This window comes from Parasteatoda tepidariorum, chromosome 11 (genome assembly GCF_982258835.1).
Source record: "Parasteatoda tepidariorum strain Cologne lab strain chromosome 11, Ptep-v5.0, whole genome shotgun sequence".
Lineage (NCBI taxonomy): Eukaryota > Metazoa > Arthropoda > Arachnida > Araneae > Theridiidae > Parasteatoda > Parasteatoda tepidariorum.
Window position 1 is genome coordinate 2,463,543 of NC_141765.1, and position 27,450 is coordinate 2,490,992.

Genomic DNA, 27,450 nt, shown 5'->3' on the forward strand with positions numbered 1-27,450 from the left:
GTCCCAACAATAAAAGGGGTAAATCCCTAACTTTTGTGCTGATTTAGTGTTCCGTTTGTGTGTATGATGGTTTGCGGTGGAAAAAATAATGTTAACAATTAAATTATATTGGATCAGGATAGATTTTTTTTTGTTTGTTTGCCCATTATTAAAAGCCATTACAAAAATCCATCATAATATGTTTGGTTTGCTATGTTGGCACATTATAAAAATCCATCACTATGTGTTGGGTATGCTTTGTTGGCCCAACATAACAGTCGATCATACCATATTGGATATGTTATGTTGGCCCATTATAAAAATCCACCATACTATGATGAGAATGCTATGTTTGCCCATCATAAAAATCCATCTTTCCATGATGGGAATATCTGCACTGGCCCATCATAAAAGTCCATCACGACCTGATGGGAATACTATACTGGCCCATCATAAAAATCCATGATGGGAATGCCAACTTGAAAAGTCGCGAATTCCTATCTTGGGATGTTGGTAAGGTTTAATGGTCCCATCAAGTTGTATGATGGTTTTTGATGGAAATTCAAGTTATTAGCCATCATGTTTATGTTGCTAAATCAATGGAAAATAATCTTGATGTTCTATCTAGAAACACCATTAAGTAGCTTTTTAATAAGTGAAAACAAAACTTAAATAATACTTCTATCATAACCATCATAGTAAGTTGGGTAATCTATGATGGCCCATTATAAAAAAACATACTATGTTGGGTATTCTATGCTGGCCCATTAAAAAAAACCATCATATTATGTTGGATTATATACTATTATTGGAAGTTATATGTTGGCCCTAATTAAAAACCATCATCAGACCTGCCAACATTGTAATCTGCATGACCTTACAATTCTGAGTTAGTGTTTTACTCGACATAGTGTTATACAGAAAGTGTTATTATAGGACCTTTTTACACAAAATTAAGATCTGTTACTAAATACACTTGTCAATTTTGAATAAATTATTTTTTTTAAAAATTCATTGTGAAAACAATAACAAAAACATTTTTTAAATCTTGAGTATTTTATTATACAATTGTTTAAACACATATTTACACTTAATCAAAATTTAAAAATTAAATTTCTAGATTAATACAAAAAGGAAAAAAATTAAATAGACTCAATTAAAAACAATTATTGCTTTAAATGTTCATATGTAGCAGACTTAGCTGCTTTTAAGAATCCTTTATCGAAGGTCTGCTCATAACAACATCCAGTTTGCGTGGTTTTGGCAATCAGAATGTCCTCTAGAGATTTATCAGACAAAGAATTTCTGAACTGTGTTCTATTTTTTTTTACTATGCTAAATACCCTTTCACATTCTGCATTACTGTGAGGTATGCTTAATATAGCTACCATGATTTTTGCTATTCTACTGTACTTCTTGAAACATCCATCATTGGATGTTATTTTAGAAATTGCATCCCATTTTTTGTCCATCCTTGTTTCCTGTTTAATCACAGAAGGTAAATCAGTAATCTGCAAATCACTAAATTCCTCTAAAAGTTTATCTCTTTTCATATCTTCAGTTTCTTCAACATTGTCATTAATCCACATCGATGGAAATTTTTTCAAGAAGAAATCAACATCCTTGAATCTTTTTGAAGGTAATTTATCAACATCTGCAACTTCAGCGGATAATAAAAACTCACTATTCAAGGGAAATTTCTGCCGTATATAGTTGCAGACAGCAATATAATAATTTTTTATATTACTATAGAAGAGTTGCTTATCTTCCATTTTTAAGACTGATATTAACTTGGAAGCAGCACTACCAATTATAATATCATCATCCAATTTATGATTCTTCTCTGACACTAAGTTAATGTCCATCAGGGAAGAACCTTTAATAATGTCTGCTCTTATAAATTTTGAGACAAAATCTTTTAATAAATCTAATAATAAAGAATTCAAAATATGAATTTTTGGCTCATTAGATTGTAAGGTAATTAAGCTTCTTTCAAAAACTGGGATGATATAATTTAGAAACAAACAATAAGCTTTACAGATATCTGATGAAAGAAATAGAAGCATTTGTTCTTCCCTAGTCAAAACAGATTCCTGTTTAGAAGATTTCGGTGAAGAATTTTTAGAACAATTACCAGCTTTTAATTTCTTTGCAGGATTTCCCATTTCTGATTTTTGTTCAGAAGTTTTTAATGAACTATTAGAGAAATTACCTACCTTCAATTTCTTCACAGATTTTTCTATTTCTAAAGGCCTTTTCTTTTTAATATGTGCATTCTCCACTTTGTTGTCATTTGCAGATATTTTTAATGGTATGGAATAGTCATTAAGACTATGGCATTTGCTCTTTCGATTTATTTGATCCTTGTAAAAGCTACACAGAGGATCCCATTGTTCCAGAAGTCTCATTAAGCATCTACCCAAAGAGAGCCATCTTGTGCAAGTATGTTTCAAAATTTTATGTGTATCAACGTCATGTAAAATTTGCAAAGCTTTAAGTTCAAGTTTCTTTTTAGAACTCTTCTCTAAGTAAAAAAAAATATCAACCAAAACATCACTAATTGATATAGGTAAAGCAGCAGCTCCTCTTTCAGCAGCAATGTGTACTAAATGGCATGGACAGCCAACAACAAAAATTTCTGGATTTGCTGTTTTAATCACAGCGGCAACACCATTCTTTGAGCCAACCATCACTGGAGCATTATCACAGCTAAGTGCTAAACAATTTTCCAAAGGAATATTTTTTAATTTCAAAGTTTTTAACACTAAATTACCTATGTTCTGTCCTGTAGAGCTTAAATCTAAAGTCGGCACGGCAAGCAACGATACCTTGACTTCACCGGCATTTGCGTCGAAGTAAGATACAACGATGGGATAAAGTTGCGCATCTGTATCGTTGCTACCATCAGTAGCAACAGCAAACATTTGCTTTTGAAGAGATTCAACAATTGAAGCTTTCTTCACATCAGCTATTTTTGAAATAATAGCAGCAGTTTTTGTTCGTCCTGCACCATACTTCTTAGCAACATCGCTTTTAGGGAACATTTTCCTAAATAATGGACCTGCATGATCTGCGACACTAATAGGTAGATTGTGCTCGACAATGAAAGACGTAAAATACACTTCAGCCCGTATTACATCGTCATCACTTCCAGACGCAAAATACTTACTGATGTTTTCATTTTTATTAACACATTCCGCTAAATCCTTGTGTCTCTTTGTGCGTATATGATCATTAATATCGCTTTTACCGCCATGTGCTATTTTGAAATCTAGTCCACAAACATTACAAAAGGCATAGTGCTGCGATTTGTTAGACTTAATTATACAAGGAAAGCTTTTAGAATAAGATTCTAAAAAAATCTGATTGTAAACTTTAGGTGGCATTTTTACAAATAAAACAAAATCACGCTGCAATCCATCAGCAACAAATTGTAAACAAAAACATTACCGTTGCCAAAAAGCGCTCTTAATTTAGTCCGTGATTACCGGCCATGTGATCTCCTACATCAGCGTTCCCACTGGCTCATTTCGACGAGGCGCATACTCACTCTCATTGGCTAACGATTGTTTTAGCGTCACGTGATCGGCTCTCAATACCAACCAGATTAAAACATGTCAGGGTTTCGTTATTTTGTGATGAGTTTCCTAACTAGTATTTAAAATCTTGTAAACCTTTGAATTTGTGACTTTAAGCATGCTGTTAATTTTATTTTCTTTATTTTTTTAAAAAAAAACGAACTATAAATGATTACGCAACCGTACGATTTTAATGCTTGTCCGTACAACCGTACGATCGAGTAAAATACCGTACACTGTACGGCGAAACCGTACAAGTTGGCAGGTCTGCATCATTCTATGTTGGCCCATTAAAAGAAACCATTATGTTTTATTGGGTACCAATTATAAAAATTTGCCACACTATGTTGACTATGCTATGCTGGCAAAACAGGAAAATTCCTAGCTCGGGTTGTTGGACAGATTTGTCACCATAGCTTTTCCAACTATGCTGTTGTACTTTGATGGTCAGCTAGCAAGTTATGTTTGTTTCTGTTAAGCAAATTTGACTGCTGCATACTTTATAACCTTATGTACAAACAGGCATGTGTCACTTTGAATATTACATGCACAATCAATTAGTAATTTAGTCAATGTAATAATTTATCAGTATTACATTACAGTTTACATTGCATATGGTGCTGACATTAACTTCTGTAATGTATAATATGCACATTGTAAAGAAAATAAACGCACAGACATAACCACAAAATAAATTTTTATTCTACAGAACAAGAAAGAGTTCATGAGGGAAATCTAGCATTTCAACATTTCAAGTTAATTTTATTTCTGCAAAATTTTATAAATTAACATTTATATATATATTTTTATTCTTAAAACTATTTTGACAGTGAAACAGTCTGATGAAACAGTCTGACAGTCTGATTGCATAAATTAAACTAGACATACTTTTCATAACAATCGCCCAGCAAAGAGAGGTTTTTGAGAATAAAAATAAAAGCTGAAGAAAAAAATATTTATATAAACAAGAACAATTCTTTTGTAAAAATTGTTATTTAAGATTTAGTGGATAAATGAAGCTGTACAAATAATCCATCTTGGCTAAATAATATATTAAGGAAAAGAAAAATAAAGAAATTACACACTACACACAGCGATACATTTTATCGATATTTCAAACTAAAAAGAACGACAACAAAGCAATACTGTGGCCAAAGCACACAGATAAACTATGTGTTGCCACTGGACATTAGTTACATTTACAAAAATAATATATACATGGGAAATATAATAATACACGTAATAAATAATTACAACAAAATTACATAGCTGATTATTTCACAAGAAATAATTATCTGCTCAATTGAAAAGCTTATCTTCTATATGCATTCCACAAAATTTAAATGCTAGTAAATAAATAATAAAACACATAAAGAAACCTGAGTTTTTTTTTATGCAATTTAACAATTTTAAACCATTTTTTTAAAGATTTTGTAAATTTATTTTTAAATACTGGAATATATGATTTTATCATACCTAGGAATACCAGACAGCAATCACTATCATTCATTTAAAATATTTGATCATTTTAAATAGTTGTTTGTAACTCTTTTTAAGTTAAATTGATTTATTTCAAAATAATTAATATCAGAAAGGAGAGGCGAAAGATAAACGCCACCACTCAGGTCAACCCCAGCTGTGACGCAATTGTGACTGTAATTCACGAAAAGTTTGTTCAAGATTAAAATAAGTGAGAAAAAAAAACGGAGATATTCGAGAAAACCCCGGAGGAGAAAGTAAGTTGTAAGAAACCAGAGGATTGGTACGTCTGAAAACTATAATTATATTACTAAGACAACAGACAAACTCTCATTTTTCTACAACAGACAAACTCTCATTTTTCTATAACTATACTAAAAAGGCATGCATTATTCATTGCATCTGCATTGAGCAAAAATAAAAAGTGATTTTTAGAAAAATATTAAATTACTATGTAAATTAAAATTGAGTGCTATTTTTCTACATGTACTAAAAAGATAAAATTATTAATGAATTATAATACATTATTATCAAAGATTAAGTTGCTTTTAATATTGATATGCTTTTCAAATTAAATTTTTAAAAAAAACTTAATTAATCAGAGCTTTTTCCAGATTTGATAATAAAAATGGCATAAATTTCTTTCGTTGTTAATAAATGTATTCACATCTCTGATAAATACAGATACTTTTTATGAAAAATCATTTTAAAAATATAAATAATCTCACAAAAGTAAAAATATACTATCATCATGATTTCAACAGTAGTTCATTACATTTTAATCTCATTATCACCTAAAAATAATAATTTTCTAACTAAAATATGAATTATCTTGTTGCTTTTTCTTAACTCTTTTTGTACATTCAAAACTCTTTAAAATGCTACTCAATGGCTCAAAAATTATTAATTCCAAGACTTTTACAGATAGTATGAAAACCTTATTTTTCTATTGAACATTGCATTTTTGAAGGGAAAAAATAAGGAAAAAGAATAATTATTAGTTAAATATTTCATTAATAAGGAGTTAATTTAATATAAAAATGGAGGCAAATTATAGAATATTAGGAGGCTCTGCCCCCTGCTCGCTAACGCTTGCAGAGAATTGCTATGCAATCCTATGTGGTTCACGCTGTTATGTTCGTTTCCATGGCTCGCTGCGCTCGCTCGCCAAGGAACACAATGTTCTAGCACAAAGACATAGTATATTATCATCAAAGACATAGTATTGTACTTATGTAGAAGAATTCTATCAATGTTCTTATTGGCTTTTAAGAAAGTATGTTAGCTAGTTAGATTGTAAATGGTGAAAAAATCAAAACAATAGCTAAATGAGAAACATATTAGCAAAATAAATTATCCCATATTGCAGTTACTCACCTAAATTCAACTAAATGTGTATAATAAATTAGTTAATGCTAGAAATTCTGAAACTTTTAGAAAAAAATTTTATTATTTAAAAATAGAAACTTTAAACCCTAACTTTTCCTTGTGAGATAATAACCCTCAAAAAGTCTTTCATTTTCAAGAACACAAAAATTTGTTTTATCGCCTAATGAAATATATTTTGGTGATCAGCATTATTGCAATCAATTTCTATATCAGTTAACATTTGTGATAAAGTAGATAACATTTTAGAACAAAATAAGGATGCTTTACATACAATAAATTAAAATGCATGGCTGTTAGCATTACCCGAGAAATACCGACGTGGAGGTCGCCATGCTGCATTTCTCATCGGGGAGTTTTGATTTTGGCAGGTCCCCTTGCCTACTGCCAATAAAAGTTTCAATTAAATTTTTTCCAAAAAACATTTTTTTCTGCAAAGATCTAGGCAATTAACACTAAGCATTTAGAATTTCTTTGAAAACACAATTATAGATTTGGCTATACATAAAAACATTTGGTGCTGTGTAAGAGAAATATATATATAGATGATGGGAGGCTATTTTTATATAATTGGAGAAATTAAGTTTTACATTCAAAATTATTGATAACTTTAGTTAAAATTATGTTACGATTAAAATTTACTTCCACACACTTGCCATATATATCAAGCACATTAATTAGATATTTAGAAGTTGAGCCATTACAAATAAATGAAGAACACACATTTTCAGACAGAGGTCTTGAAATAATGTACTCTTCAAAATAAACAAAAACTTCATTGGAGCTTAAATTAGCAGCAATAGCATTTATTTTGCCAAACTTATTATTTGAAGTAAATATTAGTGACTCAGACTTCGAAACACCATAAATTTGAATTCTAAAAATAAACTTGGAAAAAAATAATACGTTAGGCAACAAACTAGCATTACAATATTCACTGTTTAATAGTGTAACAGGTTTTGCACATGATTTGCCAACCAAAGTAATATCTCCCACATTAATGTCTTTTTGGTGCTTGCAATGCTTCCGTAATCCCTTCACATAACCCAAAGCTTTAGGACTTAAGAGATCAAGTGTCTCCTTGGAATACAATTCAGTATCCAGCAGATACCGTGTAGCTATTTGGCTGGCAATGCCAGTGGGCCCTTGGCTAAACTTCCTCAAAACTGAATTACGTCCTTCATAAACAAACATGGAGCGTATCCATAAAGGGCCCCAGTCCAAGACACTCTGGGTTACATGTAACAGGGAATGAACATTAAACGCCATGAAATGTTCCCCATATAAATCCTGCGCTTCAACCACAAATTTTAAAAAAAAACTTGTCCACTTTCTGCAGTTCCTGCATACTTAATGATTTCTTTAACAGCAAAAATACTCCTCCAATTAAACAACTAATATGTTCAGAATATTTCTTCGGCAAAAGATCTGTCAGTACTGGAAGACAACATACAGAAGAAAATTACGCCATTCACTGGCTTTATATAATTTTCTTTCAAAAATTAATCTGGGAACGCGTTCCACACACTGAGGCATTATTATGGAAGACATCCTTTCATTGACTTCATGTACACTTTTTGGGCTACCTAGGTAATAATCCGTCCCACTGTTTGTAGTATCAAACCACAGACACACAATTTTCTTGGTAACACCAAGAAAAATGCTGTGCATGCTGTCCAAGGAAAATCCTTGAACAACATTGAAGTGCGGAATTGTTACTAATGGAGAAGGACCTTTAATGCCGAACTTGCTTTTCCCTGATTTTATGGCCTCAACAACCAGCTCAGCAGTGTCCAGCTCAGTACGTTCTTTATATAACAGTGTATTCCTGATGCAGTACTTGACTGTGCCATCAACAGTAAAGCCTGGGTGGATGCACCAGGAGCAGCCATAGAAGCCATTATATTGCGTACTGTTCTGTAAGCATGGCCGTGCATCAGAATCTGCACAGCAACAAGCTGGAAGCACTTTGACGTTAATTAACTTTCCTTTTACATGAATATTCAGCCCTTTCGTTGCAAGACGGGAAGCCTGTTCTGTAAATGGTTTTAAAAAAACATCAAATACTGGTTCTTTCTTCCAAAACCACAAGCCTGCGAGCAATACAACATCATTCCGTTGTTCAATCGGTAGCTCATTGATGGTAGCAAATATTGGCCACACCGAGCCTTTTGAATTCGTGTGCATTGCCATGCCGTGCATTGCCATGCCACTTTCCTTTTACATGAATATTCAGCCCTTTCGTTGCAAGACGGGAAGCCTGTTCTGTAAATGGTTTTAAAAAAACATCAAATACTGGTTCTTTCTTCCAAAACCACAAGCCTGCGAGCAATACAACATCATTCCGTTGTTCAATCGGTAGCTCATTGATGGTAGCAAATATTGGCCACACCGAGCCTTTTGAATTCGTGTGCATTGCCATGCCGTCGAGGCAAAAATTATATGTCAGAATATGCCCTTCATTTAGAAGTTTCAACTTTTTATATAATCTTCCATCGGTTATGTCTGTGATGAACTCTGAATTTTTAACAACAGGCTCCAAAGCAAGTTTGCTTTGTAGACTATCATTATTTTTGACAATTTGTGAAAATTGATTCTCTAAATCAATACTGATAAAAGAGTTTTTTTGTGAATTAACCACATTCACCTCAGCCTCACAATATTGGCAAAGAACAGTTTTCTCTCTGCCTGAAGCATCATTCACACAGTTGGAGCAATTGCTACAAAAAAAGTGATGCTTAATTGATTTTAAGCACTTGGCTCCAAAAATATTTTTTAAACTATACAGAGATTTGGGAAGTTTGTCGCCAATAATGATATTTATTAATTCCACCAAATCAACTATTCCAACATCAGAGAGCTGATGTCGAAACGCGAAGTTCAATATCATAACAACTAATTCACCTTTTGATATTTTTATATGGGATTCAATATTTTCCAAGAAGTGTAATTTTTTTAAGCAATCAGAATCCTTAACAACAGGTTCAGGATCATTGGCAGCCTAAAACATAAACATATCATGAATACCCTTTACAAAAATAAGTAAGTAATTGTAGGTAAATTGTGTTATATATAATTAAAAAGAAATCAAAAGTCAATGTAAAATGAAAAAAAAAAGAAAAAAACATTGCAACATATCAGGGCTAAAGAGTATATAAGGGCTAGTTCATTCTGCTCTTTGAGCTGAAGCTACGATGACGTCATGTTGTACACAGACCTCAGAAATCGCAAGGAAAAATATTATGATTCTCTCAGCAAAAATAACTTTTTCTGTCTTTCAAACTTTAACACAGTATTTCCATTCAAAAAACACAGTTAAAAAAAGTTTCTGGGCCATATTATCAAAATACCCAATCATTTTAAACTAATAAAAATATTTTACTGGATGTCGTAAATGAAACTATAAATATTTTATTTTAAAATTTTCAGTTTTAACCTTATTGTTGAAAAAAATAAACCATAATATGATATTTCTTTAACTATTTACTGTTCGATAACAATATTTTGTAAAGTTGGATTAAATTTAGAATCATGATTTTAAAATATGCTATTAATGGCAATTTGTTTATACTTTATTATTAGTAAACTACAACTTTAAAAGCTAATTACTGAAACAAAATAATAATTTATTTTCATAATAATATTGGAAAATTTTCAATTGCTTATTGATATTTAACTTTGAAAGAATATAATTTAAAAAATCATAAATATTTTGAATAACTACATTAAAAACTATGCTAGGAAATTAGATGAATTTTAACAAGGTTATTTATACTTTTCATTTTCAAGTTTTTATTTTCTTTGACTTAATCTATTTTTGAATTTTTTCACCTGCCTTTCTTTTTGAAGTAACGGATTGGTTTCTGTTTACATGGCGGCAATCCAAGCAAACGATTTCTCATATCTTCATAACCTTCTTTCAAGAAATGCTTACTGCAAATGAGTGCATATTTTACATTAACTGAGTTATTTAGTTTGAAACATTGAATCGATTCTTTACATAGTTGTTCACCCAGAAACAGAAAGTGCCTAAAACTGTGACGTACGTCGCAGAACAAACGAAGTCCTGCAGGACAATTTGTATCTTGAATAAGAGACACAAATTTCAGCACATTTATCAGTAATCTCCCTCTTCCATATTTTTGCCATTCTGAGGAGGAAATTATTGAATTAGGTTATGGACATAACTTCTTTATAATATGGGTGTATCAGTTTTAAGCATACAGCAGGAGAAATCGATCACCATTTTTATCAAGAGAGCTTCTAAAGCAAGCCGTAAAAGAATTAAATTCAGAGATTTCCAATTTCGTAAAGTTTATGACTTTTATATTTTCCATTCCCATTTCAGAAGCAATTTGTGAATCGTTGGGATCCACGATTAACAGAATTGTTTGTGAAAGACCAAATGCTTTCGATGGAGATGAAGAAGTTGTTGGAAAAACAGACCAACGAATGTTTGTGTTTGCAAATGGTGCACCATCTGGGCACTTGTCCCTTCGAAAGATTTTTAAGGCAGCCCTTATTTTAATGTTCGGACCTTCATATCATATGCATTTTATTAACAATTCATTCTCATCATCGTCATTAACAAAATTTTGTGCTTCAAGAGTGATTGAAAAAGTAACAAATCAAAAATGTTTGCCTTGGTTTAAAAATATGGTATTGTATCTGTGTGTAATCCTGTATTTTAATAAATGAAAATATAGTATTTAACGTAAAGTTGACTTTGTTTCGCTGGGAAATTCTTGCAGAAAATTTGTATAAATTAATAAGTCCCGTTGCAGAACATTTGAAAATATTCTGCTTATGGGGTTGTTCATTTACTTTAGGGAACACTAGGAAATTTTTTTTTTCCTTTTGTGTTTCTATCAGAAGATTTGCAAGTTGCAACTGCACAAATAGTATTTCCTGAATAATTTTAATTTTTTGTAATTTATTTAAAAAAGACTGAGGAAAATTATCATAGAAAAGCAACACATGGTTTATTTTACAACAAGATGAGTGAGATTTCTATTTCCTTTTGTGATTGTGTTCTACTTCATAGTAAATAAATTAGCTTTTACTTGTAAAATTATTTTTGATATTAAGTTTAACGGTGACATAATGAATTTGTTAAATCTGCTCTAAAACTAGAATTTTGTTTTCTTAATTCCCTATGAATATCATTTTAAATCTTCAACATTGTTAAAAAAGAGTTGAATTAGGAGCATGTTTAGAAAAATGCAAGTCCTCTCCTGTTTCAATAGTAATATTGGTATTAAAAGGAATTAAATAAATGACATAACTTACCGAATACATTTGTTCTTCAACCTCAAAATCAGATGGGGTGGGAAGTTCATCATAACAGTCACTGTCAATTTCTGATGAGCTACTTGATATTATATTGTGAACAGCTCCATTATCAGTTCTAAGATTAAAATATAAATAAATTAAGTTCATTCATAGCTTCGTTATAACAATACTTATAAATATATAAATAGCCCATTTAACTTACCTTGAGACTTCATCATCAGAATGTTGATCAACAATGATAGAATCAGCAGCATCATGTTGATTTTTCAAGGAATTAAAATTTATCTCGCTATCAGAATCTGAATCAATTCGACTGATAGTAAAACTTTTGACTCCACGTTGTGACAAATGTGTCTTCTTACGCCGAATCAACGTTCGCTTTGGAACTGATTCTTCAGAAGTTTTATCTAAATAACGTTTATATCCATCTAGTCTTTTTTTTTCCATTACTGAAATGCACTGGTTAATCAAATGTAACGGAATAAAACAAAGAAACAACGAAATAAAAAACTTCGAACAAAACGAAACAAGAAATAACAAAACAAAATAATTGAAAAACAGAATATTTAACTTAATGTAACAAAATTAAAACGTAAAAAAAAAAAATAGCAATGTAGTTCTGAAAAGAACTTTTTTTTCCTGAGATTTAAATGGGAAAATAAAATTCAAATTTGCAAGCCTAAAAAAATGCTTAATGATGTCTTAGCATGAGTTAGACAAAGCGCGCTTCAACAACCATTTGAAAAAGAGGGGTACGGGTACGTGTATTTGAATTTTATTAACAAGACACGAGAGCAATAAGTTACTGGTAGGAGGCAGGGTCGATGCGAACTAATTACTTTTGGGTGGGGTAAAATTCTCATTTTGAGAATGAGATTCCTAATTAGATAAAATCATAAGTAAGAGTGGATTTGATTTGTTTCAATCAAAAAAAAGCTTGATTTCTTGCTAATATTTTTACAAAACATTATGATTGGCAGCAAATATATTAATGGGTAAGTGAAAAATAATTTAACATTTGGTCTGACATCAAGCATGACACTTCATTTGATCGATAAAAGAAATGATGATACAAGCGTTGAAAACAATATACAGTGGAACCTGTCTAAATTGACCACCCTCGGGACCAAGTCAAATGGTCACTATATAGAGGTGGTCACTTTACGAAGACTCTTTAAAAAGGACTCTTGAAATAAAACTTGTAGAAAATGGTCACCTTACTCAGGCGTTTACTTTACCCAGGTGGTCACTTTCACAGGTTCCACTGTATATCAAATATTTCATATCATAAAAGAAAAGAAAGAAAGTTTTTGAATATTTATTAATTTTCATCCTATATATCTCAATTTCTGAAGGACCTGGTCCCGCAGTGGACTGATCGTTAAGACACGGTTCCCAGCAGATCACCGAAGTCAAGCATCACTGGCTGCGGTCAGTGTGCGGGTGGGTGACCACTTGGATCAGTCTGCGTAGGGACCGAGGGTGTGCGGTATTGGTCCTCGTTAAACTGTGCTACCGTAAAGTGCTCAACTTCGCGCGCAGGTCGTCGGGCTACCGAAGCGGGGGTGCCATCCCCTCCGCAGAGGATCAAAATCGTGACGGCATGTCTTCGGATCATCCTCCGGAATGTTTCCCAGACCGTCGCCAATAGCCCATTGTGCAGCTCTAGTGCGACGTAAATTAACAACAACAACAAGGACCTGACTTGTTTTTATTTATAAACGACTTGAAAAGTAGTTATCTGATACAATATTTACACGGACTCTTGTTCATTAAAGAAGATAAATTTTTTGTTAATATTCCGTACGGCTAAGCAAAATTTCCAAATAATGTTAATTTTTCGAAGTTCCCAAACGCCGTTTATGTTCTCGTATCCCAGTATCCCTTGGAGAAAGAAGAGTTTATTTTAATGCATTTAACATCGTAGTTTTATTGGTTGGGAATAGTCCTAAGATGATGAGGGCGTTTTAGAGTAGAATTCTCCACCTGGGTAAAATCAACACCTGAATAAGGTGACCATTTTCTATAAGCTTTATTTCCTTCATTCTATTTTCTAAGAGTCTTCATAAAGTGACCACCTCTATATAGTGACCATTTGACTTGGTCCCGAGGGTGGTCACTTTAGACAGGTTCCACTGTATTTGAAATATTTTTTTTCATCCTGTGACAGAACTGTTATTGATGATTTAAATTTTTTTTTCAATTCAATGTGTTCAACAATTATTTTGCGTTATAAAAAAAAAATATCTAACAAAATATATCAAATTTCTCTAAAATACTGTTTTTGTTTGCTCTTCTATATTGATATTTCTTTAATATAAAATACGAAGTCAAGCATCACTGACTATGCTTAGTGTGTCAGTGGGTGATCACTTTTATCAGCTTGCATAGAAGCAGAGAGTATACGGTGTTGGGTATATAACAATCTGACAAGGGTGCGCCTCGTTGTACTGTTCTATCGTCGAGTGCTCAACTTCGTTCAGAGGTTGTTGGATTACCGATGCGGGCGTGCCATTATCTCTGCAGAGGATCGAATTCGTGATGGCATATCTTTGGATCATCATTAAGGGTGTTTATTTATCGTATAAACCAGTGGCGTAGTTTTAATGCATGTTCGAGGGGGGGGTTATCCCTTTATCGATATCCAAAATTTCACTCAAGTAATGCAGTATAGTGATACCTCGAGATTCAAGTTTAATTCATTCCGTAACCTTGCTCGTATCTCAAAGCAATTTTCCCCATTGAAATTAATTGAAATCCCATTAGTCCGTATCTCGAAGTACCACTGTATCATTAATTTCGGATGGGGTTTGTCCCCAAAACTACGCCAATGGTATAAACCATTGAAGTTGAAAGACAGATCTAAAATACATCCAGGATGATTGTGGGATTTCAGCCCGCTACCCCAATGCTTTGAACAACAACGTGCATAGTGCATGCCGCTTGGCTAGAGAGGCCCCACAAATTTGCTACCTCTTTTCTCATTCGCCACTTTTTAATTCTAAGATCTGGCAATACCTAACAAAAATTAAATAGGCGCGCAAACCATTTGCATACGGGAAATTTTGTATCGTTGTTCACATATCTGTATTCAATTTTAGCATATATTAAAAGTATTATATTATATCTATATTAAATTTTATTACTATATTAAATTTTATTGTTAGCTTAATTTATTTTCAATGTTTGCTTGCGTTAACTACCACGATCAGCCAGGGAAAACTTATTCCGTCCCTATAAATTTTGTTAAAAGCTTCTTTCCCCAATCAACAAAAGATTTCGAGAAAGGTAAAACGTACAGAGTTTTCTGGTGTCCTGATGTCAGTAATAATCAACAGAACGTCGAAAAACTGAAGAGAATGATAGTACCACCTAAAGTCTCATGGGACAAACTTAAAGGGACATCTTATTACAGTGCCTTTGTATTGCGTCTAGGAGGTAAGTTCGTCTTTCTTCTTTTTATTAAATTGTCAATGAATTGACTCAAAATTAAATGAGGAATCGAGTTATTTTTTTTTATAGAAGTCAAACGTGTGCCTAAAAATGTTAGCTTCAAAATAAATTTTAAATCCAAATTTTACATCATGCATTGTTTACATTTTAATTGGATAGTTAAATTAATAACTATATAATTAAGATAATTAAATTTTTTAATCATTGTACTTTAGCCAGAGGTGTAATGTATAATTAACCTTGCTAACTTGTCATTTTAAGAAATGCTAAATGATCTATTTTTATTAAATATTTTTTTAAGCTACTCTTGAGGACTTGATGAGCAGTGTTACTGAAAAAAGACCATCAATCCCTCCTACACACTTTCAAGCTACTAACAAAGATGGCTCTTCATCCTCAACTGAAGAAGAAAAAGAAAAAAAGAAAAATAAAGGGAGCAAAACCCATGTTAGTATTTCCTCAGATTCATATTTCTAATTGCAGGGTTTCCGCGAGCCTGGAAAGTCATGAATTTGGGTATTAAGCAAAATTTGTCATGATTTTAACTATTTTTTGTAAAAAAATCATGAATAGTCATGAATTTTGGTCACCAATTAAACTAATTTTTAAAATGGAATTTAAAATCCCAGAACACCAATTTCTCAGTTTTCTGACTATCTGAATTTGAAACTAACTCTCCACTCATAGTCCTATTTTATTAAAATATGGAATGCTCTTATCACGTTCTTTAATAATTATGTTCTTTTAAAAAATGGAAGAAAAAAAAAGCATTTCTAGAATAAATCATCTTTCAAACTTCTGTGATTACAGAATTTTTATTATTGTTAATTTTTTTATTATACCAATTTAAAATTCTAGCTGAAGCAAGTTCTTAATTAAGGAATTTTTTTATTCTGAAATGAGAGCAGAAAAATCAGGAGCATACCTTTCCGATGAACAAGAAAAGTATTTTTAGAATATAATTCTGCAAAATAAGAAAAAGAAATTACTTGCTCTTGCATTTTTTTAGCTATTTTATTACTTTTTAAGGATTTTTCTTGGTTTTCCTGCAATTTTGAAGTAGAACAATTATACATATATTTAAAAAAAAAAAGATAGAAAGCAGCTCCATTTACGAAGAGGAACTACCGTTTTTTTTTTCTTCCCCCTTGAAAGCAAAGGACAGGTGTTTTACTTTCTGCTGTATATGCACTTATAATGTATACACAACTGTATGAAAAAAAAAACAGAAATATTGAGCAAATATTATTGTAACTAAATTACTATTGATGCTTCTCTCAAGTAGCTTGAAATTATGCGCCACAAGATCAAAAATTTATTTTATTTTTATAAATTCCAGGAAAATAAAGATTTTTCTAAACAGAGGATGAAAACATTGTTGGATAAAGCTATAGCAGATAGACAAGAATTGTTCGCACAGCCACAGAACTCTGATTGTGAAGATGGTAATATTATATTCACTTCTTCATTAATCTTGTTGATAATTTGATGATTATGCTTTTGTAAATAAATTAAGTCTAAAAATTACCCTCTATAACTTTTAGATAATGGTTAAATATGTATCAGGGGTCTGTTTAGGGTTTTCTGAGAGGTACCTATTTTGTGAAAATTTAGATATCATTTGTGAAAAATTAAATATTAAGTTAAAAAATCAACACAAAAATATGGACTTATAGTTTCTTAAGGGATACAAAAATAAAATTTTAAGAAAAAGTATTTTGTGAAACTACCGTTTTTCCTAAAGTTGAATTTGTGAAGGTACCGCTAAACGGTAGTAAATTCGGCCTGGACAGACCCCTGTGTATACAAGGGCGGCGCCAGTAGGGGGTCAGGCAGGGCTGGAGCACCCCCGTCGGGCATGGCCAGCCCCCCCATCGGGAAAAATTTTAAAGTCTCGTCGGGAAAATAGTCTGGTCACATTTTTTTTTCTAAAAAATGTCAAAAATTCATTTACAAATGCCTAATAAAAATTTTTGTAGTTGACTTTTTATTTATTTATTTTTAAGAATTAGTAACAAAATTTAGTAAAATATATAGTAAATTCTATGTAATTGTAGTTTCACTGCACTACTCCTAACTTTGCTCATACATTGTTAAACTAGAGTCCGGATGCGATTAGACATGGTTGAAATTGAAGACTTTTCGAAGACCCATAGAAATCCTTTCCCCTCCCCTCAAACACATCTTGATTTTCTTGGAAACTTATCTTTCAAACTGCTATTCTTTTTTCTCTAGAACTGAGGAGGGGATAGATAATCACCCCTCTTTACTGGGAGAATAACTGACAAAAGCCTGAGGGACAGAGAGAGAGAGGCAGGTCCTCTTTACAAATTCTTTTTTATGTAACATGTTTATTAATGGTTTATAGGATCACATAATTGCTTTGTGAAATTTTCAAGCAAAATGAAAGTAAAAGAATAAAATAAAAAAATTCAGTTTTAATTTTTTCATTTTTTTAATACTTTTAAATGAGGAAAATCATTTACTTATTCGGATTCAAGGTTTATATTTTAATCAACGCATTAAATAAGCAGTCGGGAAAAAAAATAAAAACAAACATTAACAAAATATTTGTAATTTATTTTAATTTTTTTGGCAGATTTAATTTATTATTTTTTTTTTTATCATTTTCTTAGTAGTAAAAAGATTGTTGATTGATTCAGAGAAACAATTAAACTGTCCGTATTCAATATCTTAAAATATATATTAATCAACATAATAGATTCTCATTGACTTATTTTATGTACAGTGTATGAAATGGAAAAAGGGAACACCTTGATTAGCTTTTGATTTAATCGTATATTCACGTATAAAGAATCAATACCATATTTTTACGAAAAAGAGCACTAAAGTGCATTTTGTTCAGGATAAACATGCAAGTTTGTCAAAAGTTTAGTTTTAGGTTTTTAATTTTCAAAATGCGGAAACAGCCGCAATCTGGAAGATGATAGTGTCCAAAGTTATGGCAAAAAGAGAGATGGAAAGTTTGGGTCCTTTAATTTTAACTTCATACTTCGATTATTGGGCATTATCTCGAGAACTTCTTGAGTGTATTGAAAAATGTATACATTAAATTACAAAAAAAAGAAGAAAAAAAATTATGCACACATTTTTAAGCAAAAATAATTTTAAATAATTATTTGTTATTTTTTACTAGTTTATTAAATAATAATAAAATATATTGAATTGCATGTTCTACATATTTTTACATCCTTTTAATTTCAAAACACAAACTTTCAGAGCAATCGATCGATTAGTTTCTGAGTTCAAATTTTAAAAACGTCGGTTTGTTTAAATTTCATTTATCTTTAATTATTCAATCAATTTTATTCAAATTTTGTATTTTACAATTTAAAATTACCTTCCACAAAATATAAAAATTTGTATATCTTGCTATTTTATTTTATTCTATCCGTTGTTGAACAGCTGACCTAATTTTCGGGTTTACGACTACTAAAGTTTAACTCCGTAGCCTTGTAATTTTGAACCAGAGCCATTTTTAAGGATGGGCTCATTGGGCCCTGGCCCAAGGCCCCGAGTTCTGATGGGGCCCCCGAAAAGTCTAAAATCTCATTGCATTAATTGTTTTTTTTTTAAATTCTAACTCATTTATTATTTATAACTCAAGAGGGCCACCAGATCCCACTTTTTTCTTCTTTTTTTAAAGTTTTATTCAGAGATTTATTCAGATTATTTTTTCTTTTTTACATAGTTGGATGCTTTTCAAAATCTAATCGAAGTGCTTACAAACATAAAATAATTGTTATTCTTCACTTTTCTAACCAAAAGAGCAATAAAACGCTTTTTCTACTGATGAAAATATCCCCACTTTCGTAGCTACCACCCACAGAGTTGTTAAATAGCCTCCTCACTTTACACTGCGAGAATATGTTTTTAGCTTCTTGATATTGCCTAGGGGCTCTTTTCTCCTAACTTCGGAAATATCAGATATCCACAGAAACACCCTTTTGTTTGATTTCTGGTCATAAATTTCTAAGAAGAAAACATTTCTAGGGCTGTAGATAGGGGGAGGGTCTTGTTAGAATCTGTCTTGAGATTTCCATACTGTCCTTAAATTGGGACTCGTTCAATTCGAATTTTTCTCTCTTACAAAATTTAGAAGATATTTTTTCTAATTTATTATAAAAGCTTTTCTTTCCTTTAATCATCCTAAATGTTTCAACTAGCATAATTGTTTACTTTATTTAATTATTGTAGTTGATTTAATTCTGTTATTTTTCAAATCAATCGTAAGAGAATGAAATAGGAATTTCTATACCAACTTTTTGTAGGATATTAAGAAGACATAAATCTTTCACATGGAGGTAAGCAAATGTTTCTATTAAATCAATTTTGGTAAATCAATCAAAACTTGAAAGATTTGAGCAGTTTTTTATATATACATTGAGATTTTTTTGTTTTGTTTATTTATTTAAATGGCGGGCCACTATTCAATTCCCTCTTTGACTGGCCTGTTTGCCAAAACTCTTGATTTGGTCTGTTCCGGATAAAATTGATATAACAAATGTAATTTAATTTTAATTTTACTTACTGCTAATAGACAGAAACAACATATGATTTTGTTTAATAAAGCATTGAAATCAAATGATCATCAGCTAAAAAAATGTTACAACATGAGAAAAAAATTGTCTAAAACTCCTGTATGATCAAATTTTCCATGTTTCCCCTAAATATGAAATATGTTTAATTTGTAATATTATAGTTCGTACACGAAATTAATTAATTTAGTTAGCTTACGATTTTATTGTTTATTGATCATTCTATTTTTAACTCCTCTTTGTTGTTATTATGCGTTTAAAGTTAATAAGGCTTCTCAATTTTTTCATTAATAAGGCTTTTAAATTTCCTAATCAAAGTCGATGCAATTTCTTAAAGTTATAAATCGAAACTATATATAAAAATTTGACAGCTTTGTTTTTATTTTAACCGTGTGCATTTAATTTAATGAAATAAAAATAAATAAAGAAGTGGAAAAAATGTAAATAAATGACTGAATAAAAAAAAAAAAAACTTCGTTGTCATATCATCTTTTGAATAATTTGAGTATTAATAAGTTATATAAAAATAAGCAAATTTTTAGTTTAAAAGGTAAAAAAAAATTTTGATTTGTTTAAAAGGTAATTATGCTCCATCATTCGATCATGAGACTATTTAATATCTGTTCCTAAGGATCAGAATTCTTTTTCATTTTACTTTATTGTAAAAATGATATATACTTAATATTTTCATGTGATATGCTGCAGTTTTAAATACCTAAGAGATGATTGAAATTGTCAATTCAAAAATCAATTAATATTTAAACAATTAATACGTAAAAAAATAATTGTCGCAAGCAAATTAATATTAAGTAAAAACGAAACAAAAATGATATCAATATATGCTGAATCACTAGTGAGACAGGTGGGATGAACGACATCGAAACCAATTTGATTGAATAGTAAAACTAGAAGTTGTTTCTAAAATCCGGAAATCAATCAAGCTTCAAATATTTTTTTTTTTTTTGTCACGAAATTTATCAGGGGCTATTCGTTAGATTTCAATATGTGTTATGTTTTTTCATAGATTAAATATTAAACATTAACAAATATTTGTCTTTTAAAACCTTTCACTCTATAATAATTATTAATTCTATATTAATTCTATAATAATCTTATAATAATTATTCTATAATTGTAATTCTAAAACTAATTGATATAAAGCGTTAGTGTGTATATATTAAATGTCTTCCATCGGCGGAACCCCGACATTACGATTAAAGTTTATTAAGGTAATTATGAATATTATAACCTAAAAACAGACTATTTTTAAAATATTTAATTCGAGGAATGTAGATTTTTCCTCGTTTTACCATTTTCAATCTTAAATAAGGTTTTATATCCAACAGTTAAGTTTGCAGTCCTTGAGTTATATCTAATCTAGTTCTGAATAATTTTTGGTGTATATATATACATAAGCTGAAAATGAATAAGATAAGCCGAATTATGGTTTACTTCTAAATGAACTGATCAATTTGGAAAGCATTTTTCAAGAATGTTAAGTATCCAAATGACTTAATTTATTGAATTTAAAAAAAAATTTAAAAAATATCCGCAAGGCAGGTTTGTATATTTGGGGCTGATGATTAAGAAATCTAACACAAAACTGTGAGATCGGGGGCTCTATTCCAGCTGATGGCAGTTTTTAATGATTATTTCTTAATTACTGAAAAATGTTTTTTGTATTTTTTTAAGTATGCATGTTAATAACTAGTAATTTAACAATTATTTAAAAAACTGGAAGGCTCCGCTACCTGTTCATTTTGCTCACTAACCCTCGTGGTTGCTTCTGCATTCATTGCAGGTTTAGAGGAAAAACGGTTTATTTCCCTTTTTTTCTACAAAAATTACGATTGAATTACCATTTACATTTTGAAGGTGACTAAATTTAAGTAAATCAATAAAATTGGTACCAATCAATAAAATTGGAAAATTGGTACCTGCCGCAGAGTTATTACTCAATAAAGTTGGACTCAAGGGATAGAGCATTCTCCTCCGAATGAGGTGCACCGAGTTCGAATCCCAGTGATGGCTGAGTGATATGAATTCCACACCCGGCTTTTACCGACCACAGTGCTGACGTGAAATATCCTCAGTGGTAAGCGGATCATTTCTTAGAGTTCCCTTGGTATCAGACTAACAGTAGGAGGATTTCGTGGTTTTCCTCTCCATGTAACTCAAATGCGGGATATCAAAACGTCCTCCACGAATGCAAAAATTTCTTCCACTACTTGATCCTGGAGTTCTCTTGTCTGCTGCATTAGGTGCAAAATTACAAGGCTACGGAATTAAACATTAGTAGTAGTAAGCTCGAATTTTTGGAATTTTTTCTAGTTGTGCATAAATTTTTTATTGTTTGAGTTGCATTGTTTGAGTAGAATATTTAATTGAGAACACTGTAGAATCTTATGATGGATGTGCATATATTGTTTATTTATTCAGATATCACTTTTATATTTTTTCTTCGTTAATATTTGAATCATGATAAATTTTTTATCAGAACAAATATGTCTATGTCATATTAATTATTTTTCGTATGTTAAAAATTATTGCTTATTTTCAAAATTATCTTAGCCCCCCTGTCGGGGCATTGCTGACCCCCTGTCGGGCTAAGTCTAGCGCCACTCTTGTGTGTATGCTAATTTTAAGATGCTATATAGGTATTACAGCTAGTAATTATCCTTAAGCCAAAATTTTGTGTTTTTTACTATTGTCATAAACTATGTCAAAAGGGATCTTCAACTGTCAAAAACTGCTGACCGTGCCGAAATACGTTATTTTTTATAGTGCTTAAAAATATTGTTTAAATGCTTGAAAAGTGCTTATTTTTTGTTGAAAAATTTTGCTACGTACCCTGTATTAGTATATGTTTGACTATGACTAAATGCTACTAAAATTGTTTTCAATTAATCATACTGATATTTTTTATTAAAAAGTGGTGCTAAAATAATTAATACAGTAGGGAACCGATTATCCGGAACGGTCGGGACCATCGCTATTCCGGATAACTGATTTTTCCGGTTTTCTGAATCGCTACAAAAAGCCGTTTTTTTATTGTTAAACCCAACTAAAAAAAAAAAAATTGGAAATAATCTTAAAAATAAGAAAAAACGCTGTACACTAACAATCATTAGTGTAAAACTAAAAGTAATACACTAATGATTATTTCCAAATGATGGTAAGGTAAACATCGTTAAAAAAAGAAAGAAAAATCGTAAAATCTTATGAGGAAAAAAAAATTTTTTTTTAAAAACTTGCGAGAAAATTTATCGAATTTCGTTCCGGTTTTTTGGTTTTCCGGTTTTCTGATTTCCGGATAACGGGTTCTGTACTGTAATAGTAAAATTGACTTATATTTTATAAAACTGCAATTATTACCACAGTTGAATATTTTGTTAATAGCTTCTAAATCCTTAAAAAAATTTTAAAAAATGCTTATGCCTTACTTCAGAATAAGTTTTAATTTTAAAATGTGCAATTTTTTTTTTGTATTTGATTTTAATTTTTAATAGGTACTTTGGACAAGGATAAATTACAGCAGGCACTCATACACAAATTAGAGGCCGAGTATATTCAAGCTAGAAAAGAGAGGGATGAAGCCCGAAAAATAGCGAGTAGGTCTCAACAAAGAGTTTCAGAACTTGAGAAAGAGTGCGCCAGCCTTCATGCAAAAAAAGATTTAGAACTTGAAGAGTTAAAAGAGCTGAGAAATATAAATAGAAAGTTACAGCTTGAAGTTCTTGAAAAAATGGCTCATGGTAAATTTAATGCTTTTATAAAAGATTATAACTTATGTTCATTATTTTTAAAAAAATTGTGAATGTCACAATTCCATCATAGTTTGTAGTACAGCAGGGTGATTTTTAGTGAAATTCACATATCAATCAACTGTTAGGAAAGAAGCTAATTACATAAAAATACAGCAGCAGCACTTGATTGTATCTCTACAGGTTAATCCAGCTCGAAAAAAATCTCTCTATCCCAGTTTTCATATATTTTAAAATAAGCTTGTTTTTGTAAACCATTTCAATAATATGGATCTAAATAGATATCTAAATAATTGAATAAAAAAACTTTGTGAAAAAATTTTTCCTTATTACTTAGAAAGGTTTTTAATTTTTATTTTAAAAAATAGTCATCATTCCCCCAAATTGAAGAAAAAAAAAATTTTTTTTTTAGTAGTTTACAAAAAATTATTTTAAGGGGCAGATACATCTAGGTAAGTCAGAAAAATCCTGTTTTTTCAAAGCTAATATGTTCTTCACTGTTTCAAGAATCATAATCCATCAGATTTAAACAAAATTCACCATAGTTTCCTTCTTTTTAAACTGTTTGACTTCTCAAAACATGGCTTAGAGCAACTCAAGAACAATTAAGTAGACTTGCATTATTAAACATTCATTGAGAAATTGATTTGGATGTTAAAAAGACGGTGACAGATTTGCCCAAGTTTCTAAAACATACCTTACATTTATTATTTAAAAATGTTGAATACTTGAATTATTTATGTATTCTATTATTCGTAATGAAAGAAAAATAAGTCAGAAGGCTAGCCCAATTTTTTTCTGAAATTTTTTTTTTAACTGTGGAAAGGGGGAATCTGAATCTGACCTGAAAAATTTCTGCATCTGCCCCGGTTCACCCGTGGAAAGTTACTTGCATAAAATATTAGCTTTTTTGCCTTTTAGACAATTTCATCCCTGTAAAGAAGTAAATCAGTAAAGACAAATAACTTTTATTCTCTTCTCAAAGGTTTTTTTTAAACATTTGACGCAATTTAATTTTAATTTAGCTCATTTTTCTTTCAGGAAATTTGCCACCCATGCCACAGACAGAATTGCCAGAGGTACAATTTGTATTCCTTTTGGTTATTATCAATTCTTATGCATGTTTTTCTTTTTTTTTTTTCTTTTTTTTTTTTTTTGGTAATTGATAATTGCTAATCTAAAATAGAACTGTAGTTTCTAATTCTAATGCTGTTTCTTGTAATTTTAGGATTTTATGAACTTAAAGGAAATATAAGTGTTGGCCAAGGCAGTAAAAGCCCATAAACATTTAAAGTAGCTTTTAGTATTTTATTTACGGTTTTTCTTAAACTTTTTGTGCAATTTTTAAAATAAAAAAGAAAGCTTTCTACGTGACCTGAAAATTATCAAAAACTCAGTAAAATCAGGGAATTTACAAAATTCGATTGAAGGAGCATTAAATCTGTAATATTTGCTCTAAGATTTTCCATAGAATGCAGGGGTTTATCTATGCCAAATTTGCTGTTTAGCAGTACCTTCACAAGTTCAATTTTAAAAAAACCATCAAGTTGACAAGTACTAATTCTTCAAATTTCATATTTGTATCCCACAAGAAACAATGCATCTATATTTTTAACCTATTTTTTTTAATTGATTTTTTAAATATAATTTTTATTTTCACATGTCTAAATTTTTACAAAATAGGCACCGATAATAAAACTAGATAGTACTTGAAATGCATTTTAAAACCATATTGTTTCAGAGAGATGGAGCCTTGGTTTTTTGATCTATACAATGTAATGCATACAATTCTATTATTAATTTTTGAAATATACTGTACATTTTGACCATGGAACTGTCAGTATATTATTACTGTGATTTTTTAAAAGTTGGTTTGGAAAAGTCTTTGAATTTGGTACATCTATTTAAGTAGCAACCTTGTTATTTAAATAAGTATTCAATAGTGTATTTAACTTTTTTAAATTAGAATTGTTAAAAAAAAAAACTTTTTTAATTAAGATAATGTAACATAATTTTTAAATATGTAAAATTGTATTTTAGAACATTGACTTGGGAAATGGGGTTTTCCTGAAAAGAAAAGTTTTTGAGGCTGTAAGAGGAGAAAGCAACATAAGTAGGTTTACAAAGAGCCTTGGTGTGGCCATCTGGGGGACCGACACTCTGAAAGAACGATCCATCAAGGGGCAGGATTGTCGTAACCCCAGGGGCTGCAAAAGAAAAGTGGATGGGGAGGCAAGCATGCCTATTCAAAGAGCTGCGAAACCACCATTACCTCCTGAGAAATTGGCAGTAATTGATTGTGAGTTATTATATTTTTCTGTTTTTTCATGTGAAATAGTTGTATTTACTAATTATACATTCTATTGTTTAAAAGCAAGTACATAATTTGTCTAACGCCCGTATTCACCATTGACCCTAGCCCTTGGTCAGAGTTTAAAACAGGTTTTGTGAGGGTAACTCCAGGTTAGAGTTAAAAATCTCATTCCACCATATGTGTAACTGCAGGTTAGAGTTAAGTAATTTTTAACCTGAAGATATTCCAGGTCAGAGTCACCATGCGTGTGCAGTAAACAAGTATTTGTATATTTACTGCATTTTTCTCGCTGGCTTTTTTTATATTTCTGTTCTTTTTTGTTACTATGTTTTAATTATTTTGAATTTTGATTTTTTTTCAGTATTTGTAAGGAAGATTTCCAGATTTGAGTAACCGTAAATGGGAGGGGGCGATTCCCTTGATTCATGTGTGAAATAAAAGTATTGAATAATTGTTGGAAATAAAAATATTTTTCATTGAATTTTAGTAATAATTAATTAGTAATTCAAAAATTTACTTAATATTTAGAAAAATTTCGAGTTCACCTACAATATTGATTCTTTATAGAAACTGAATACAAATTCAATTTTTGCTAACTATTGTTTTTGTTTATAGCAGATAAAATGTTTTTATTTATCTATTTTTAGCATTAGCATTTGATTACAGAATTATTTGCTGGAGATAGAATGTTACTGTTGATTAAATAATAATAATAATGAATTTCGAAAAACTTAATTTTAGTTTCGACTAATTGCTGACAGTGGTGTTGTGGTATATATGTATATAGTTGTACTATTTAATGCAGTTACCAGTGGAAAAATGATTTGCTGACATGTATAATTTTAAACACTAATACTAATTTTTTTTCTCCTTACAGCTCAAATGAGATTATATATGGAATCAAAATCCATGAGCCTGAATGAGATTCAAGAAAATTTGAAGAAACGGAACCGATTCCTAACAGAAAAAATATGTGATCTTAATAAACCTAAGCGTGTTGCAAACATTTTGTAAATAAATTATTTTAATTAATTATTTTGTTGATTTATTGCAATAAATATTTTGTAAATTGAATCAATACCTATATTTAAGTTGTAGGTATTAAATCAGTTGAAATAATTACCTCTTATTAAACTAACAAAACCGTTCATTCAATAATCTTTCAAGTTAATGATTTCTTAATTATGTCGAAGAAAGAATTGGAGGAATATGCAACTCTTAAGTAACAATTTTCATCTTAAAGCTGATATGACAACAAACATCTTTTTCTGAACCAAACTGCTGTTAGATACGCAAATTGTACAGATTATTCATTTAGAATTATTTTATAACAGGCTTTTTTAAAGTGATATAAATGTCAAATGAATGAAATAACTTTTTTTTAGTATAGTAAACAACTTGACTGTGACGATTTTGGTATTTCTAATATTTACCAATATCTCCTCTTATTAGAAAATTGCGACGAAATACACAAAACCACAAGAGAAATTCCTTAAAAAACGACTGCAGTGCAAGCGTAAAGACTGCAAACTAATTGAACGGATACTGCTTTAAACGAGTTAAAACCAGTTGCGACTCGCAGATGCTTGTGGCGCAGGACTACTGCGATAAGTCAGAAGAAAGAGAGTGGTCACGTGATTTACAGG

At 30.6% G+C, this 27,450-nt stretch overlaps 2 protein-coding genes across 6 annotated transcripts in view; one reads left to right on the top strand and one right to left on the bottom strand.

Moving 5' to 3' along the window:
* Window positions 1-27,450, bottom strand: part of Dus4 (Dihydrouridine synthase 4) — a 96,575-nt gene that overhangs the window by 44,937 nt on the left and 24,188 nt on the right. Inside the window, exons 1-3 of one of the 5 annotated variants that reach the window (XM_087154790.1) lie at window positions 11,917-12,800; window positions 11,712-11,829; window positions 8,424-9,423 (exon numbers count right to left, since the gene is read on the bottom strand). The exons of 3 other annotated variants lie outside the window; for them this stretch is intronic. In XM_087154790.1, the coding sequence (XP_087010916.1) occupies window positions 8,557-9,423; window positions 11,712-11,829; window positions 11,917-12,161 (1,230 nt within the window). In that variant the 5' untranslated portion in view covers window positions 12,162-12,800 and the 3' untranslated portion in view covers window positions 8,424-8,556. Of the gene's footprint in view, window positions 1-8,423; window positions 9,424-11,711; window positions 11,830-11,916; window positions 12,801-27,450 lie in introns of those variants that run through there. One more of the 5 variants, XM_087154794.1, reaches the window with a different exon arrangement.
* LOC107452559 (BEN domain-containing protein 5-like) lies at window positions 12,750-26,818 on the top strand. Its single transcript, XM_087154745.1, has 8 exons — window positions 12,750-12,866; window positions 14,882-15,152; window positions 15,469-15,614; window positions 16,507-16,612; window positions 23,236-23,481; window positions 24,532-24,569; window positions 25,531-25,789; window positions 26,682-26,818. The coding sequence occupies exons 1-8, from the start codon at window positions 12,750-12,752 to the stop codon at window positions 26,816-26,818; spliced, it is 1,320 nt and encodes a 439-aa protein (XP_087010871.1).